A 17,930-nucleotide genomic window follows, 5' to 3' on the forward strand; every position below is an offset into this window, starting at 1 on the left:
CCAAATCGAGACCTGCTGTGGGATCCCCAGTTTACGGGGTCTTAAAACCCCCTCCACTTTGATTAGCAGCTTCAAAGAGCTCCCTTTAAAGTTTGCCCCCTCCCTGCCCCCACCTTCCCTTTTACAGGCCACCCCTCCCCCATCTCTCCTTCTAGACTTCTGGACGACAACAACAAAACACGACGCAAGTTTGGGGCGGGGAGGGGAGGGGAGGGAGAAATCTTCAGGTTTCCTCCTAAACGTGGGCCGTAGAAATTACCTGTTTCAGGCGTGCGCAGGAGTCAGAGAATCGTGGATTTTAGGGGTTTTTTTCTTTCTTTTTCCCTTTTTTTTTCTTTTTTTTTTCTTTTTTGGTTTGTGTGTGTTTTTTACCTTTTATTATTTAAATTGATACGTTTCATTACTAGGGAGAAAAATAAAATATTCCTTTGATACACAAAATCAAATTGATATTTAGCCTCTGCTTACTTTTTTATGCATGGCTCCTTTATACCACATGGTAGTGACAGATTGTTTGAGCTGGAAGGAAAAGCCATTCAAAGCTAATTAAGCAGCCATTCCAAGCACTATTTGCAAGCGGGAGGCTCAGAAGCCTCGGCATTTGTCAGCGCTCCCCCACCCCTCGTGGTTTTGACTGACAGCTCTGGCCGCGGACTGACAGCTCCCCGCAGTTTCGCCAATCAGGAACGGAGAGCCCCCTTAGCGGTCTCTGATTGGTCTTCCGGGCCCGGCTCGGGGGCGGGGTCGACGGCACCCACGTGGGGGCAGGAGCGAGAAAGGGGCGGGGCGGGTAGGAAACGGGTGCGCCCACCCGTGACGTAAGGGGGAGGGCAGAGAAGGGGGAGGGGAAAAGGAAGCTCCAAAGAGGAGCCATTTTGTGTCTAATGAATGCTGCGGCCAGATGCTCGCATCTGTCGAGCTGGGCTTCTCCCTACCCCCCCCTTCGGTGCGCGCCGTACACGATTTATGTTTTTATTTAGGAAAATAAATAAATGAAGAGAGGAGCGCGGTTCAGGGCTGGCGGCCGGAGCGGGCGCTGGGAGGTTCAACTCTGAGGCGGGCGCTCACGTGTAACTCCCTGCGCACCGGCCTCCGAGCGCCCGCTCGCTCTCAGCTCCTCATTAAGATGCAAGAGCGAACTCCAGATCCTAATGAGGGGAAAATATAGATCCGGGGGCGCGCGGCCCGCTCGCTCGCGCCCGCCACCGGCCACGGGATGCGTGCGCTCTCATGTAGATGTCGGGGAAGGGCCAGCACCCACCCCCCGGGGCCCGTCCACCCTGCGGTGCCCGCGGGGGTCCGGGGCGCGACCGCGCCCCCACTCCCCCCAACCGGGCCCGTCTGCCCTGACGTAACCCCGAGCGGCAGATCGAGGCTACCGGTTTGCGGGCAAACTGGCCCCTGGAGTCCAGTGGCCTGTGCGACCGCGCGGGGAGTCCCGGGGGCGCGGCGGCGGGGTTGCGAGAGGAGCGCAGGGGGGGCGATCGAACGCCTGCGCGTCCCGGGGCGCCGAGGCAGGCGGCCGAGACACCCACGGGCCGGCACGCGCGCCCCTCCGCAGGCTTCCGCCGACGCGGTGACACCGCCGCGAGCAGGCCTGGTAAACCGGGTGGGAACGGGGAGCTACCGGGCCGGGGCAGAGCAGGGCCGCCTCCCCATCCCCTCCTCCGCTCCCCTGGCCCCAGCGCGCGGTGAGGAGCCGCGGGAAGGAGCCCCGAATGGGGAAAGCGCGAACTGGGCCGGTTGTCCGCCAGCAGCCGGCCCTTCCGTCTGCGCTGCCCGCCAAGCAAGAGTTCCTCAGACTTCTCTAAGGCAGCCGCCGCACATCAAAGACGCTGTTTATTTGGCTTTCTGAAAAGGACAAATGAACAAAGGAGAAAAGCTGGGGGCCAGTGGGGGGTGGGGGGGTGGGTAGGAGAAGGGGTAAAGAAAGGGGCGCCCTCAGTTCCCAACAAATTTTTTAAGGTGGGAGGCAACTTTGGGACCCACCATTTTATCAGTCTTAAATCTTGCGAAGTGAAAACACTGAAGTGACAAAGTGATTCTGTTTGTTTTATAGTATTTAATTGGGCTGCTTTGCAGACCTAATGAGATTCGAGGGAGGAATCGTTCGCCGCCACTGCAGAATAAACTGATACATTACTACCAGCCACAGGTTTTGAGGACCGTACAGCTTGTCTTTTTTTCTTTTGTTGTTATTTCTCTGTTTCCTCTCTTTCCCCCTCCCGCCAAATAATTATTTGCTAGTAGATCGTGGTGGGGGGCAGGAAAGAGAGAGGCGGGGGAAAAAAAGTCTAGCAGCCCAGGACTATAATATATATCTATTTATTATATGTCTTTCGGTTAATTCCTGATCTGAGGAGCGCTGTTTTTCACTCCCATGCGAAAGTCACCAGCGGGTAGGGCCTGATTGCTACTTTTCATGCATAGTTTTAGACACAAGAGGGCATTGTGACGTCGCGCCCGGCGGCGCCCAGTCGCAGGCCGAGGCCGATAGCCCCACGTGGGGGCCCCGCGCTCCCATTGGCCAGCGCCGGGCGAAGCTGCCACATTATTTTGTTACTTTTCAGTCCCTATTTGGAACTGCTCTCGCGGCAGTTCAGACCTCGTGCTCGTCCCCCTCGCCTGTCTGTGTGTGGTATCCGCAGGTCCGGGGCACTTTTTTGGCTGTGTGTGTGTTTAGGGTGTGTATTTGGGGGGTTTGTCGGGGCGCGGAGAGGAGAGCCGGGCCGAGGGGAAGGAAGGAAGCCGCAGAGCTCCCCGGTCTCGGGCTGCGCTCTTCTGCCTGTGCGCTCCGAGGCGGTGGCGGCGGCGCCGAGCGCTCCTCGCTGAGGACGCGGCGCTGGAGCTGGAAGCAGCGAGGACCCCTTTGCGGAGGGAGGCTTCCTGTGCCCGCTGGAGTTACGATGCCAGGGCGGCTGATTTGCACCTACTGAGCCTGGAGTTTCCTCCTCGGCCCTGGGAAGGGCTTGCAGCGGCGGCGGCGGCGGCAGTAGCAGACGGAACAGCAGGCTCTCCTCTCCGAGGGGGGGCGTCGAAGCGCCCGCGCCGGGCTCCCGCCCTCACCCTCCGGCGCTCCTGCGGCCCCCAGCCGCCACCTCGGTGCTTGCCTCCTTCCTCTTCTCCCGGAGCGCCGCCTCTGGGATTGGACCCGCACGCCCCGGATGCTGGGGCTGCCTCGGCGCGCCCCCCTCACTGCGCGAGGCGCTGAGTGATCCCGGAGGGGGCCCGCAGTCGCCCCAGGAGGGGACCCCGGCCTCGGGACCCCGTGCCGGAGCCACCGGGGATACGACAATGTCCGCGCAGCCCCCGGCTCTGACGCGCTCCACGCAGCGGGGGGAAGGCGGCCGGCCGCAGCCCGCCGAGCCCTAGGCGCACAAAGCCCGCGCCCGGCGCCCGGCCTCGGCGCCCGCCGACGACTTTGCCGCCTGCTCCGCAGCTCTTTGTCTCCACTTGGGGCGGGCGCCCGACTCTGGGATTTCGCTGCGAGAGCGGGCTGGGGGGGCCGGGGGCGAGCTCTCGGTTTCCCGGCCGCCCCCCGCTGGGGCTTGGCTCCCCCCTCCCCCGCACCTCCCCGGCCCGAGCTTTCGGCGCTTCCACGCTCTCGGAATCACGACCCCTCCCTGCCATGTATCCGCAAGGCAGACATCCGGTGAGTAATTGCAACTCGGTTTATTTAAGCATCTATCATGGCAGGGTAAACGAGGCAGTTTATCTGGCACCTCCATTTTGCTTGTTGCTACCTTTATGGTGTGTGTGTGTGTGTGTGTGTTTGTGTGTGTGCGTGTGCGCGCGCGCGCTCACACAAAGGGGATGGAGATTGGGGGGGGCGCCGTTGAGAGAGGAGGTTAATTCCGCCCGAGTGGCGTGGGGGGCTGCCTGTGTTCCAGCCGAACTGTTTGTTTTCACTCTGTCCCCCGCCCCCCTCCCAAATCTCCCTACTCACCCGGCTGTCTCCCAGTCCCTGTCTTACTTGGGAATGGGAGTCCATTCGTGCAAGGGATGCAAGCCCTGGCCGCTAATGGGGAGGGATTTGGGGCGCCCCCACTCCCGCCCCGACGGGCAGCTAAGAAACTTGCTGGGAATGTTCTGGCTGTGAGGGTGGCCTCCCGGGTTGGGCGGGGGTAGCCGGCAGAAGCCGCCGAGAGGCTGGGGCAGCCTGGAGCCAGGTCTGACGCCCCCGCCCCCTCCCCTGTCTTGTCCTCCCGGGCTCCAGGCTCCCCATCAACCCGGGCAGCCGGGATTTAAATTCACGGTGGCTGAGTCTTGTGACAGGATCAAAGACGAATTCCAGTTCCTGCAAGCTCAATATCACAGGTAAGGCCGGCGGGGGCCGCCCCGGGGCCGGCGGGGAGGGGCGTCCCCGCCGCGACTCCTGCCACCCCCCGCGGGGACGGTGGGGGCTCCCGACCCGGGGCGGCGGGGCAGCCGGGGCCTCAGCCTTTTGTTTCCCCTTTCCGAACGCGGCGCCTTAACCCTTTGCTGCCCGCCGCCTCCCGGCTCCCCGTGCCGCCCGCGGAGCCCGCGGGGTGAGGGTCGGGGTCGCGGCAGGTTCGCTCCGGGTTCCGGGGGTCGCGAGCTGGGCCCCCCTTCTTGCCCCCCGCGGCCCCGAGAAGTCCACGCGCTCGGCCGCGGGAAGTTTCAAGTTGTTTCGCTCTCCTCCCCGCGGCGGGGGCCCGAGCCCCCTCCGCCCCGAGGCTGCGGGATGACCGGGGTACTCCCGGGGGCGTCAGGAAGGGGAAAAATGGCTCGCGGAGGCCCTGGCGCTGGAGCCTCGGAGGAGGCCGCGCGGGCACCAGGCCTGAGCCGGCTCCTCCTGCCCTCGCAGCCTCAAAGTGGAGTACGACAAGCTGGCGAACGAGAAGACGGAGATGCAGCGCCATTACGTGATGGTGAGAGGCGGCCGCGGGCCGGGGGCGGGGGGGGGGCCCGGGACCCTGAAGCGGGGGCCCCCGCATGCCGCGGCCAGCCCGCCGCAGGGCAGCCCTGGGAGCCGGTGTCGTCCGAGTGTGCCCCGACCCTCCACCAGCAACCCCCCCCCCCNNNCCCCCCCCACCCCGTTCTTAGCCCGGGCCACTTGCAGGAGGGTGGGTGAGAGGAGGGGCAGAAAGAGAAACCCAAGTCCAGGCGGGGCGCTTGAGCGCTACCTCTTTGCCCCTTTCATTTGTGTTTTCAAGGTTTCCCAGAGGGCTGGTTGCCCTGTCTTGGCTAGTAAGATAGGATTGGATCAGCCCACGTCAGGGTTGGATAAAATCTCTTTTAGAGACCTCCTGGGAGTGTTTGGAAACTTCGCTGCTTTGCAGCCCTGGGATCTAGCCAGAGTAGGACAGAAGCCCTCTCCCCCTCCCCCCTGCCTCCCCTTGGGTTTTGTGAGCCTGGAGGAGCCTTGTAAAGCCCTCTGCCTCCATTCCCCTCCCTCCTCAGGGATACCCCAGCTGAGAATCTTGTCAGCCTTGGGGCAGTAGGTAGACTCTTCGCCCTTTTCCCAGCGTCTGTTCCAGTGAGTTTCAATCTTGTGTTTGTGAGAGGACACGCAAGGCACTTAAGCGCCCTCCCTGCACTGCTTTCCACATAAGAGGCCTTCGACACATTGCTAAATAACTCTCAGAGGACAAGAGGGTCCCAGTGTACACACGATTCCCTGTTGAACCCGAACCTTGTATAAACAGGATATATGGCACATGCGATGCTTGTGGGAGGGAGGGCCCAGCTCTTCGCATTACTGCGTATATGATGGTCTATGGAGATGAGAACCCCACTCGCCCCTCGCAGCTCTTAAAACCCTCTCTGTAGCTGGCTTGGGGGTTTGGGTTGAACATCTTGAGCAGACCTTATCATAAAAGTATGGCTTGGCCAGAAACCTGCCCCAAAAGCTGATTTTGGAAAGTGAACAGATCAAGTGTGTTGCCCGTTAATGGCCCATTCTTTTTACTTTTAGTACTATGAGATGTCCTATGGCCTGAACATTGAAATGCACAAGCAGGTAAGCGCTTTTCTACTTAAAAAATCTATCTGATGGTTAAAAACATACAAATACATGGGTTTCTGATAGGCCCTCCTGTTTGAAAATGAGCCTGGTCCTTCTGTTCTTCCTCCTCGAAGAACGAATGGAGCCAGTCTCCCAAATGCAGGGTCTGAAGCGTTGCTGATTTCTTGGACATGTTGAGCTTTTAGTAATTGAGCTTGTGAAATTAGTCCTGGTCTTGGATCTTGGTGGAAGATAAAGGAGCAAAGGGCAAGTTGTACCTTCAGGATCTGCTTTACAAACTCCTGAAACCCGGAGGGGAGCTGGCTGGCCGCTTTTAAATGTTTTAATGTAAAATTCTCAAGAGGAAACGCAGGAGGGATATGTGTGTGTGTGTGTGTGTGCGCGCGCGCGCAAAAAATTGATGTTCTGCCTTGATAAGATTAAACTTCAAGAGTCTTAAAAGCCAGGCTGAGCTGTCAGAATTGAAGGGCACAAGCCACTAACTGCTGAAATATATGAATCCAGGATGAACTGCAGCCGAAATGCCTTACAATTCTGAGGCCGCTTTCTCCTCTCTATCTTAATTTGAAGGCAGCCGGGTTCCCATTTTACAGAGAAGGAAGCCGGAGCGGAGAGGCGGAGTAACTTGCCCAGGGGCAGCCTCGCCAGGACTTTTTGAGATGGCTGGTAGTTGAGCTCAGCTTTGAAATCCTGAAGTCAAACCAGTTGAACTAGTGTGCTGTTGTTTGATGGATATGTAAACTACCTCGTATTGTCACTCTTCTAATAACAGTATACCTCAAACCGAGCAAATACAAACAGCCTTTATCTCCGTGCATATCAGTAACTAGTCCCGGGTGCTAGGCTGGGCTGTGGGAGAGGCCTGTTTGTGTATTTGTGTTCCAAGGAGAGGCTGCCTGTAATTTGGCTTGGCCAGCGATTAGAAGTGACTTGGCACGAATAAATGGCGCAGGCCGGTTGTTCTTTTTAACAATTGGTGTTCTTGAAATCTCAGAAAGCTGTTGACTCATTCTAGCCTTTGGTGACCGTGACTTGAATGGATTTTCTGCCTTAAATGAACAGTCGTTTACAAGGGCTAAATTTTGTTTTTTCAGGGGGCAGGGACCCGGGCAGGTGAGAAGGGCAGGTGACCCAGGAATGCTTGTAGATTGCCGCCTGCTCCAGCGGCTTCCTATGGAGCCTTTTGAATCTGTGGTTTCCTTTCTGTACTGGAGGAGCCCCGTGTTGGGTGGAGGGCGGCCAGAAAGGGGCCTGAGTTTATGGAGCATTGTGGGAAGCCAGTCTGTGGCTTCCTGAGGGATTATGAGCTCCTTAGGAAGGCACAGAAAGGCTACCAGGTTTTTACTTTTTGACTCACAGAAATCATAAGCAGACATGGCTTTGTCCATAGAGATGTTTCTCTTCTAAAGAATGAACTGGAGACAGGTTCTGCCCAACTTTAGGTGGGACTGGCTGGGTCTGACTGGTCCAGTTAGAATGCATGCCGTGGACCTGGGGTCCCAGGTGTTCAAGGACCTGGAGGTGTTATGCAAGATGCCACCTCCTCCCTTTCTCCGCCCCCTCTTTTTTTTTTTCCCCCCTCACTGCTCAGTATCTTGGGTGTGTTTAAAGAGGGTAATTGCACCCAGGTTTAAAATTTATAGCAACAGTTATTCTAAGAGCTTCGTAATTAAGGTGTAATACGTCGTTGCATGTTGAGGTCTGCATGGGTGGTGTTCCCCACGTCTGTGAGTGAATGGTTCTTTGGCACAAAGAATTCACCTTGGCTGGTGGAGCAAAGGTGTTCCCGGAGTCTGGGGGACTCTGAATTCTGGAAGAGTTAACCGTCTTAACGCCTTTGGTGGTGGCGCTGGCATCAAGAGCAGCTGTGTGCATCTGGGACCCTCTGGCTAGTCCCCAGCCGGGGCTCTTAGGGGGAGAATGCCTGAGGTTTGGCGACACGGTCTCCTGCAATCCTCCCAGATGCCAGAGGCAGACAGATGGGATTCTTTGCGCCCTTTGGATAGGCCAGGAAACTGAGGCTTCGTGGAGGCCAGTGGGGCAGAGCTGGGACTCCAGTCCAGGCCTCTGGATTCCCCCACTGGGCACTTTGACCCCGTTTGCCACTCACCTTTGCCTTCCAGCCAGTTCCCCTTGGCTTCCCAGCATGAATGAGTGTGCTCTGAGTGCCAGGGCCTTTGCAGGGTTTAGGGCACTGTCTTGAGTTGGGCGAAATCGCCCCATGGCTGTGGAGGAACAAAGAGGCAAGGAGGTGAAGAAACCGGGGCGGAGGAGAAATGCAACCCTGACCTAATGGGGCTGGCCACTCCCTAGGCTTGCGAGGGTTCTGCAGAAGAAAACCCAGCCACTAATTGTAGTGTGGGTCTTGGGTGCATTTGGCGAATGGTGGTTAGGCCTGAGCAAACAAGTTTATCAGCTGACCTGTTTAGCGGTTGACTGGTGTTTTATCTGCACACACAATCAAGTGACTGGAGTGCTTGAATTATTCATGCAGTGTCCTGCCCTCTAGACTTGACTGTTCGTGTGATTACATCTGCCTGGAACAAACAGGCTGGATTCTTCATCTTTAAGCTTAGGGGTGGGGGGTGGGGACTGGCTGTACCTGTATATAATAGGTGAGCGCCAGAGCCAGCACCTTGGGAAATGTGGGGGTCCTCAGCCTGCTCGCTCACACCACACCCCCTCTTTCCACCAGCTGCCACCACATATTTTTTTTTTAAAGGCTCTCCTTTGCTGTCTCTGGGAAATGCCTATTAGTTGGGAACCTCAGGTTCTGCCAGATGGGCCCCGATTATTGACAGAGGGCAGCTGGTGAGGCACGGCCAGCCCATTTTTATTTTACATTTTTATTTTACGGAGAGGTTAAACTCACCGTGGCTGGCTCCTTTCCTGGCTGTTTTCTCTGTCTCCTTCTCGCTCTTTTTCCAAGCTGTCAAATCCCAGAGAAGTAATAAATGGGTTTTCCTCCTACTCCTCTGCCTACCGCCCTAATTATGGCAAAGCAAAGATTATAGAATCACGGGCCAGGCCTCGGCTTTCAAGGGGTCACCCACCTCCTCCAAGCTCCTGCTTCCAGGCAGAATGTCAAGGGTGATTCAGCGAGGCCAGGGAGGCGATGGTGGCTGCCCAGCTCATCGGTCCCCATCCTGTTCCTGCTGGGGCTCTCCAGTGTCGGCCACCAGTGACAAAGCCGGCTTAGAAAGGAGCACCCCAGAGCACCTGTTGGGTGTGGGGTTTGAGGCAGGAGAAGCTGGGTCAGGCCATCTTCACCCTTCCCCGGTCAGCGCTCAGGTTTCCAAAGAGGACTTTGGGGCCGTGCCATGCCAGCGCCCAATGGTCACCCTTTTTCTGTAAACCAGAGGGAGCAACCCTTCTTCCAAGTTTCTTTTGGCATCCCGGAACCGGGAGAGCCCTCTGGCTTCTCATCCAAACCTTCCACGTTACAGATGAGGAAACTGAGGCCGGGGAGGGGAGCTGAGCTAACCCAGTCCCGCTGGTTAGTGCTGGGGCTACTCCTGTGCCCTTTCGTCCTGTCCCCACGTCTCTGTTTAGCAAGACTCAAGAAGTGAAGTGTATTTGTTTACTAACCAGTCTTACTGTGGCTTTAAGTATTATTGCTTCTTTCTGCCTTTTTATCTCAAGAGGCTAAGGCTACAAACCCGGCTACACCAAAGTACAAAGTACCCCATTTTGGGTTGTATAACCATATCAGCTGAACACTTTTTGCCCACAGCCCTCTTCCGAATTGCCAGTTACTTGCACAACCAATGATTCGATGTGCGTAATAATAAACCGAATACATAACTAGCAACCCCAGAGGTAAGGTTCACTGGCAAGGTAAAGTGGTAAAAACCTGTGACCTTTTTACCCAAGGATACGGAAAGCCGCGAACACAGGGCTGAAGAAGGAGATGGCAAATCTCCGTCCCCTGCCCTCTCATTCCCTGAGTAATTAGGGGCTTGGCTAGAAGATCTCCAGGTAGGAGTTGAAGTTCTGTGACCATCACTTTTGCAGATAGCGGGTGACCAGAGGGAACCGGCAGGTGGCAAGGTTACAAAGACCCGGCCCAGGAGTGCCTGTTGGTGTGGCATCTGGGGTTGAACTAAGAAGAGATCTGGAGTAGTGGTTTTTTGCTGGCACCCAAGCCCCCCTCCTAGGCCCTGGTTTGCACCTCACCTTTCCTAGCTGGTCACTCTTGCCCAGGACAGTCTTCCAATCCCACAGCTCCTCTCAACTGCGCTGGGGCCCTGCTGTGGTCAGCTTTGGGGTCTGCTGAGCTCAAAGTCCCCTGCCTCCTGCCCCAGACTTCCTTCCACACCAGCCTTCTCCGGACCCCTGGCTGATGGAGGAAGCCCCTCGGCTGGGGTCTGTTACGTGCACGAAGTAGGTGCTTAGTAAACACGCCGGTTTTTCCTTTACTCCAAATTAACTCCGGTTGTCAGAGGGTGGGATTTGGATTCCCTGAGCTCTGGCCTTAGGAAGCGAGGGTTTTTAATTGTGGGTTGGCCACCAGCGCTGCAGGCTTCCTCCTACAGCTCAGCATCCAGTTTCTTCATCAGGAAAATGAGGGGGTTGGATGCATGCCAGAACGGTTATTAGGGGCCTGGGATGTGCTGGGTGTGGGCCCCATGGGCTGGGGCCGGTTACACAGCCGAATAAGACACCATTCCCTCGGCTGGGGATTTGGCGTCTAAATAAGTCATGGCAGCGCAGTGAGGTAAGTGCTAATAGGGCCCAGTGTCACTGGAGGAGCACCCAGGACAGAACAACTTATTCTTCCCCAGAAAGGGGAGGGAAAGGGGAGTCGGGTCAGAGAAGTTTACACCGAAGGGCTGATACCTGAGCTGAGTCTTAAAGGGAGGGCAGGGGTTGATGAGACAGAAGCCAGCCACAGAGAGGGGGGGGGGGGCTCGCCCTGTCTCTTTCCGTGGCAGCCGCTCTTGGAAAGGCCATCGGAAGCACAGTCCACAAGTTGGAATGGCAGGGGGTGGGGCTGCACTTGGGGAGTGAGGCAAGGTGGTGACATTTTGCAGCAAAGTGATCTCCAAGGCCTCTCTGCTCTCACACTCCGACTCCGCGGCTCCCTCTGTCCCCATATGGCTCTGCACGGCTGGCCCAGGGCCATCTGCCCCCGTTGCGGGCGGGCTGGAGGTGGAGGGCGGGGGACGGTGGGGGATGCCCTGGGGGACGCCCTGGGCTGGCGGAGGCCTCCCCCCCGCGCCTGCTTCTGCACCCCAGCGTGCCTCTTTGAACTTTCTTCCCCAAAGTGGCCTTGCCTCCTCTCCCGGGTGGGTAATTCTGTAATGACTGGTTCTGACCCGCCCCTCCCCCATATTTAATTCTCATCAGCCAGCTCTCTCCACTTTGCTATTAATGATAGCAGCCGCAAAATAGCTTTCAACATGCCATTGACAGTCTGGTTTAAGAGAGCACTTGAAGCAGTGCTAGACAGCTGAAAGCACCCATAATTGTGTACCAGAGTGAGAACTGCGTGCTCGAGGGCCTTGTTTTTATATGCTTAAAGGGACAATATCTTGTTTTCAACAAATGCTTTCTGAGACTCACAGCCAAGATGCTGGGTCCTCTCGCATGCCTCTCCTCTCCCCTGTCTTTTTCTTTCCTCTCTTTTGCCTTTCCTGAGAAATGTTCCCCCCTCAGGTTGGGGCTGAAAAGAAACCTGGAGGAGGGGGGATTTCCTGCCCACCCTAAGTAAGGACTGTCCGGTGGACTGGTTACTGTGAGGCCTCCCCGGACTGCTGCCTGTCCCCGCCCCCAGCCCCAGCCCTGCCCAGTGTTTCTGGGGGAGGGACTGGGAGTGGTGTTCGCCCCCGTGAATTGATTTCTTGAGTTCTTTGGTTGGCTAAGGATGTCACAGGCTGAGGGTGGGGCGGGCTTCCAGGGAGCCCTCTGGATGTTTCCAGGAAGGCCACCTCTTGGGGGGGGGGGACTGTGGGGGAAGCCTCCACTTAAGGGAGAGGCAGATCAGGGACCTCGGAGCCCCTGGCCTCTTGTAAAGCAGATTCTGGGAGGCCGTTCATTGTGCAGAGGCCCCTCTAGAAAGCAGGAGGGTCTGTAGGGCGGGGACTTACTCTTAAGTGGAGGTTCCTGCAGGGCTTAGGGGCTTAACCAGAGGTTCCCTCTACTCAGCCCTGGAGATTTTGCCTGAGAACAAAACCTCCCTCCCCTTCACCCCAGCTGGCTTCTTTACTCTGAAGTTGCAACACAGCCCTTTGGGCAGAGGTCCCTCACCCCATTATCACAAAGCTTCCTTTCACCAATGGCATCCTCTGAAGGGTGAAGAAAGAACCAGGTTCCCAGAGGTAGGAAAGCAGGGATGGGGCCCGGAGTCTGGCTGTGGCAAAGGCTGGGAGTGTAGATGGGCTTGGCTTGTGTGTCCAAAGAGCCTCCTCCTTCCACCCACCATGGGAGTGACCCCGACAGGGACCTGGGAGCCTGGGGCAGCTGCCACCACCACCGCCACATAATTCCAGCAGAAGGCCTTTACTGAGGACAAAGAATTTGAAAGTTTTGCTCTCTTCCAAATATTGTAAATCGACCTTTGGTATTTCTGTATCACTTGATTGTTTGCAAAACAGGGTAGACCTATTCCTTGTAGGAACCCAAAATGACAGGCATTTGGGTGCAGGACAGACACACCCCGGGAGGAAAGCCTCAGAGCATGGGGGGTGAGGATACCTGTGTACATCCGGGGCACTAGAGGGCTGTGTTCTTAAACTGACCAGGGCGGCAGGGGCTGGGGTGTGTGTGGAATGGCACCTCTGTGAGTTCCCTGAGGGACAGGACCATTTTGCAGTCACTGAGGCCCCTGAGCCCTGCGTGGGCCTGGGCCCATACTGGGTGCACAGTGTATGTTTTGGGGCAGACTCACAGAGGGTGGCATCTCCCTGACCCTGCAGAGCATTATGGACTTTCTTGGAAGGATACAGGTTTTCTGGGAGAGATCTGTTGGCCACAAAGTTGTGACTGGATAAAGAAATGTGAAAGTGTCACGAGCTTTTATGTTAAAGCGTCTTTCATATAGTTTAAGGTTTTTGTTTTGTTTTTGTGTTTTGTTTTTGTGTTTCATCTCAGTCTGCGGACAGTTCAGACGTACAAAGGGAAGATAGGAGGTGGTGAGGAAAGAGGTAGCGGGGAGGAAGATGATAAAGCAGAGATGGGGAGGAAGGAATGAGGAAGAGAAAACATGCTGAATTGGGATTCCGAGAAGGAACCGAGTAGCAGGAAGGTGAGAGTCAGTGGCTTGGAGGTAAATTGGTACACTGTGCTTGTCATGCCTTGGCTGTCTCTTTGGGTGTGGAGTTCCACGTGCTATGCCCTTTTAAATCCTCGGTGACCACCGTTCACACGCTTCAATTGTTTTTCTTTGTTGTCATTTTTTAAAAACAGAATGAAATGTAGTCTAGCCCGATGGCAGAAGTTCCTTTTTTCATTTGCCCCCAAAAGCGACATCTTCCCTCATAAAAAGACTCAGATGAGCCACAGTCCTTCCCACAGTCCTGCAGCCCTGGGGATACCAGGAGCACCTTGGGGACAGGGGAGGGGACTCTTCCTGGTTGGGTGTGAAGGGTTTGGTTCTGGACTCCTACACCACCCAGCCTGTCTCTGACCAGACGGTTGGAGGAGGAGGCCTTCCACCCAATCCCCAAATAACTTACCTAGGGAGAGCCCTCGACAGGTCAGTCCTGACCCTGAGTGTGAAACTGTCCTGTCAAGGGTGTGCTTTGTGAACCAGTGGTGATTTCTGCTGGGAAGAGCCGGGCAGTCTGGGGGAGACCAGTGGGTGAGGGATGGGAGTCAATCCTTGGTCTAGTGTTGGGGACAGGAACTATCCAACTTCCTGTCCAGGAAGAGGTAGAGCAGACTCAGTGGACCCGGGAGCAGCCACAGGTGATCCCAAATGGTCTAGAGTGAGGGGCTCAGTGGCCCGATGGGAGCAGAGTGAGCATGTGACAGCAGGTGGAGGCTGTGAGTCGGCCGGGACTGATGGGTTCAGAGAGGCTTTAGCTTCTCCTTGAAACCTTCCCTTTTGCTTTTCCTGGAAGGGGCCCCTTCCTTTGAGCCCCTCACCACTGGAGAGGGCAGCAGTCCAGTGCTTACCTGGCTTGGCCTCGGGGCAGAAATCCTAAGGGAAAGACAGGAGCTGTTGAAGTTTGCTGTTGGTATTGCCCAGTGTCCCACCCTCACACTTCGTCCCAGAGGAACAAGGACTCTCCAGGAGGCCAGCCTGAAATGGGGAGAAGCAGCAGAGCCCTCAGAGAGCAGCTCTGCCCCTCCCAGAGTCCTCTCACTGTGGGCTTGATGCTGGCCTCCGTGTCACCCGCCACTTGCACAAGGTACGCAGCCTGTAAGACCTTCTTAAAGGGGGGTGGGTGGGTACAGATCCTGTCTAGATACTTCTCTCACTTAGCCTGTTTGAGTTTCTCTGTTCTCTCACCTGGGTCCGACCACACTTGTGCAGGGACCTGTACCTAGCCCTCCCTCACTTTCCCCCTGCCCAGGCCCCCGGTGGGGAGTAGGGCCTGTCCCCGATAAGACTTTTTCTTGGCACCTTTGTGCCGGTGGTGGATTCTGAAGTCACTGGTTTTCAGACGGCCGTCCGGGCAGTCACGTGCAGAGCACCCAGAGCTGGGAGGTGCTAAGACCTGGTGGCTAAGCGACAGGCCTGGGAGTCAGACAACCTTGGGTTTGAGTCCTCCGATAGGACTTCCTGGCCGTGTGAGTTGGGGCTGACTGTGGGACCTCTGTGAACTTCAGTTTGTACTGGGGGGAGAATCGGAACCCCTTACCCGCCAGAGCAGTGCTGTCTGAGACGTGGCTGGTGTGACCGAGGAACTGAGTTTGACATTGAGTTGTAATTAACGTTCACTAGCCGCATGTGGCTCATGGTGTCCTCTGTTGGATGTCACAGTTACAGGCAGCACTAGGAGGAGTATGTGGGGTGATGGATGCATAGTGACTGTTCAGCACAGTCCCCTGTGTGTAGGAGGGCCTCAGCAATCTATTCTCCCAGTGGGACGGAGTCCCAAAAGTTGCCAGGGCTTCAAAGAGTGAGGCCAAGATCCCTGGGGTTGCGGATGTTGTAGGACTTCCCAGACCCTTCCCACATGCTGCTGGTCGGCCCCGCATGCCAGCTGTGGGCACTGCCTACCGGGAGCACTGCCGTACTGGGAGCACTGATGTCTGCAGAGGGTGAGTGACTGGCTCGTGGTCTCCGGTGGCCTGGGGGCAGATTCACAACTAGAAGCTCGGTCTGTGTCACTCATGGGCCACTTGTTCCCCAGCCCATATCAAGGTGTGATCTCCCTACATGCCTGCCCCAGGACCCACCTGTACTTCAGGACTTTGATTCCAGGGCTGGGAAGGCCCCAGACAAGGCCTTAAGAATTCAGTAGAATGTGTGGCAGCCGTGTGCTGATCAGGGTGTCTCAGTTTAGGCATTATTGACATTTGAGGCTAGATAATTCTTTGGGGTGAGGCTGTCCTGTGTTCCCCAAGATGAGTGGCATCTCTGGCCTCTACCCACTAGTCAGGACACCCCTAACTATCTTCTAGACATTGCCAAGGGTCCCTTGGGGAGCAAAACTTCCCCCTTGGGTGTGAACCCTTGGTGTAGGGGGAGGAGCTGGGAGTGTTGGTTGCCACTATCTGGCTTTGTGATGTAGGGCAGCTCCTTGCCTTCTCTGGGCCCCTTTTTCCTTTTCTGTAACCTGAGATGTTGAATGTGGTGGTGGTTTGGGAGGAGGGCCCATCCCGACCCATAAACAAGTTTCTAAATAACCGATCCTGATCCTGATTTTTATGGCCTATGAAATGCCACCGCTCCTGCCATCCTTGTCTGGGGAGAGAGGACCCTCTGACCCTTTCAGTCTAAGAGGGACAGACGTGCTTTTCGGTTGTCAACTCAATGGTGGGCGGCTAGAATGGGGCTCTGTGTCTGCCCACAGTCAGCCTGTCCCCTCCCCCGACACCTCATTTTCCTTTCCTGCCGCCCAGATTTCCCAGTGAGCCTCAGTCCTTAAAAAGTCGTAGCAGTGTTTCATTTGTAGTGCTGACCTTACAGGGAGACCCCCAAAATTTAACGAGCTGCCTCTGCAAGGGTAATGTGACTTTTACAGCCTGTTGAGGGGCAAAGGGAGATTTGCATAATGTTCCAAGGGGGATTAGGTGGCTGGGGGTTGCCATGGCAACCCCACAGGGATGAATTGAGAATTTTTCCTCCTGGCGGGAGTTGGCCAATGGAGTCTGGGAAGGTGGGGGAGGGGGGCAGAGGGTTATCTGAGGGGAGGGAGGGGGGGACGGAGGGCTCAAGGGATGGGGTGGGTAGTGGCGCCTGGGATGAATGGGCAGTGTTGGGGGAAGGTCTAATCTGCAAAGGCTTTCCCTGTTCTGTCGACACAAGCAAGCTCTTTGAGGGCCATCCCCTGGAGTGGGGGTGGGAGGCAAGCGGAGTTTAATGTGTTTGGGAACCAAGAAATTAAAGTGAACAAATATTTAAAGATTATTGGATCTTGTTAACAGGAAGGCGGGTGGATGGAAATTGAGAGTCTGAGAAATGAAAGTTGTAGAATCTGAGAGCCAGGGAGGGATTTGGCTGTTACCTAGGCCCAGGTGCCTCCCATGGAGTGGTGTCTAACCCTTTGTTCCTGTTGGGTGGCCATTGAATGCTCCTAAGGACGGGGTGCTCGCTCTCACACAGCACCTAATTCATTTTTTGAGAGCTGTGCTGATGATACTGCACCGAAATCTTCCTCGTCTATGCAGCGGGACCTGAGGCCCGAGTGCAGGACAGGCCTGGGACTTTGCCTTGCCAACTCTTTCCGGGGTCAGTGGCCTCGATGCCTCCTCTCCCTCCCCTCCCCCTACATGCTCTTCCTCCTTCCTTGGGCAGCTTCACCATTCCCAGTTCCTTTACTCTGTAGACTCTTGGAAGTAAGTGCCAGAGATCTCTGGTAGGCAGAGGAAGGCAAGGCGGAATTCCTTCCAGGGTGGCACATAGAGGGTCACATCCCAAGCCTGGCACCCCGGCCTCTCTTGCCTTTCATCTGTCTTAGCTGGGTGGGGGCAAGCGTGTTGTATGTTCACTGCCACCCTTACCTGCGTGAAGGACACAGGGGTTAGCGCAGAATGCCTGGCCCAGGCTGGCCCCAGCCAGTGTCCCATTCCCTCCCTCAGGAGCCAGATCCTCAGGGTCACACCGGGCTGGGCCTTTTCTTGTATCCAGCCCTCCCAGCATAAAGAATTCAGCAGGCTTCCTCAGAAGGCATAAATATTTAATGGCATTGTAGTTATATATAATTTGATCAATATGTCAGTGCTAAAAGGGCCTTTACGGAGGCTCACCTATCACTGAGTGGTCTGTGATGTAAACCCTTCCAGCCCCTCCAGAAGCAGGGGCCATTATCTCCCCGGGCTGCTAAGTGGATCATTTATTTGCCCCTTTCTTCAAGACACTGGTGCTGCTTTCCCCTAGAGCCCATGGTGGGGCTGGTTCGGGGCTGGGGAACCCCAACCCGGCTTTTGCTGGAGGTCTCACCCCTCTTTGTCCCTGGACTTCCTTCCTGCTGGTGATAAAACACCACTTACTTTATTTCAGAGCTGTCCAAGCTCGGTCCGAGGAGAAACTGCCTGGCAAGGAATTTCATGTTATAGTCCAGTAATTGAGGGCCTATCAATTTAGAATTGCCTGGGACATGCAATGGGATATTTTAAGTTAAAATTACTCAGACACATTGTTCCAGAATCTTCTGACGTTTGATTGCTTCGTGGTTATGGCATACGGCTGCTGCAGCCTCCTTCTTCTGCATGGCCCCCGACTCCCCCCCTGTGCCCCTCTGATTTTAATTCGAGATGAAGCAGACTCATTTGGAACACCCCAGGACTTGAGCCAGAGAACCAGGGAAAACCTGATTAAAATTCAAGA

General features: G+C 56.0%; 1 protein-coding gene across 7 annotated transcripts; it reads left to right on the forward strand.

Annotated features, from left to right (window-relative positions):
- Nucleotides 1-1,585: 1,585 nt before the first annotated feature.
- On the forward strand, nt 1,586-16,271 carry TLE5 (TLE family member 5, transcriptional modulator). 7 transcript variants are annotated; one of them, XR_004625528.1, is made up of 6 exons: nt 1,586-1,600; nt 2,060-3,652; nt 4,217-4,317; nt 4,829-4,892; nt 5,939-5,983; nt 13,082-13,100. XR_004625528.1 is itself a non-coding variant. In XM_034660745.1 (5 exons), the coding sequence occupies exons 1-5, from the start codon at nt 3,629-3,631 to the stop codon at nt 14,134-14,136; spliced, it is 318 nt and encodes a 105-aa protein (XP_034516636.1). In that variant the 5' UTR covers nt 2,137-3,628; the 3' UTR covers nt 14,137-16,271. The 7 variants fall into 7 exon arrangements, 5 of the variants coding, with proteins under 5 accessions (XP_034516636.1, XP_034516637.1, XP_034516638.1 ...); XR_004625529.1 differs by lacking the exon at nt 1,586-1,600 and adding an exon at nt 14,053-16,271 and having other exon boundaries at nt 1,955-3,652; nt 13,082-13,685; XM_034660745.1 differs by lacking the exons at nt 1,586-1,600; nt 13,082-13,100 and adding an exon at nt 14,053-16,271 and having other exon boundaries at nt 2,137-3,652.
- The last annotated feature ends 1,659 nt before the right edge of the window (nt 16,272-17,930 follow it).

This window comes from Ailuropoda melanoleuca, chromosome 5 (genome assembly GCF_002007445.2).
Source record: "Ailuropoda melanoleuca isolate Jingjing chromosome 5, ASM200744v2, whole genome shotgun sequence".
Classification (NCBI taxonomy): Eukaryota; Metazoa; Chordata; class Mammalia; order Carnivora; family Ursidae; genus Ailuropoda; species Ailuropoda melanoleuca.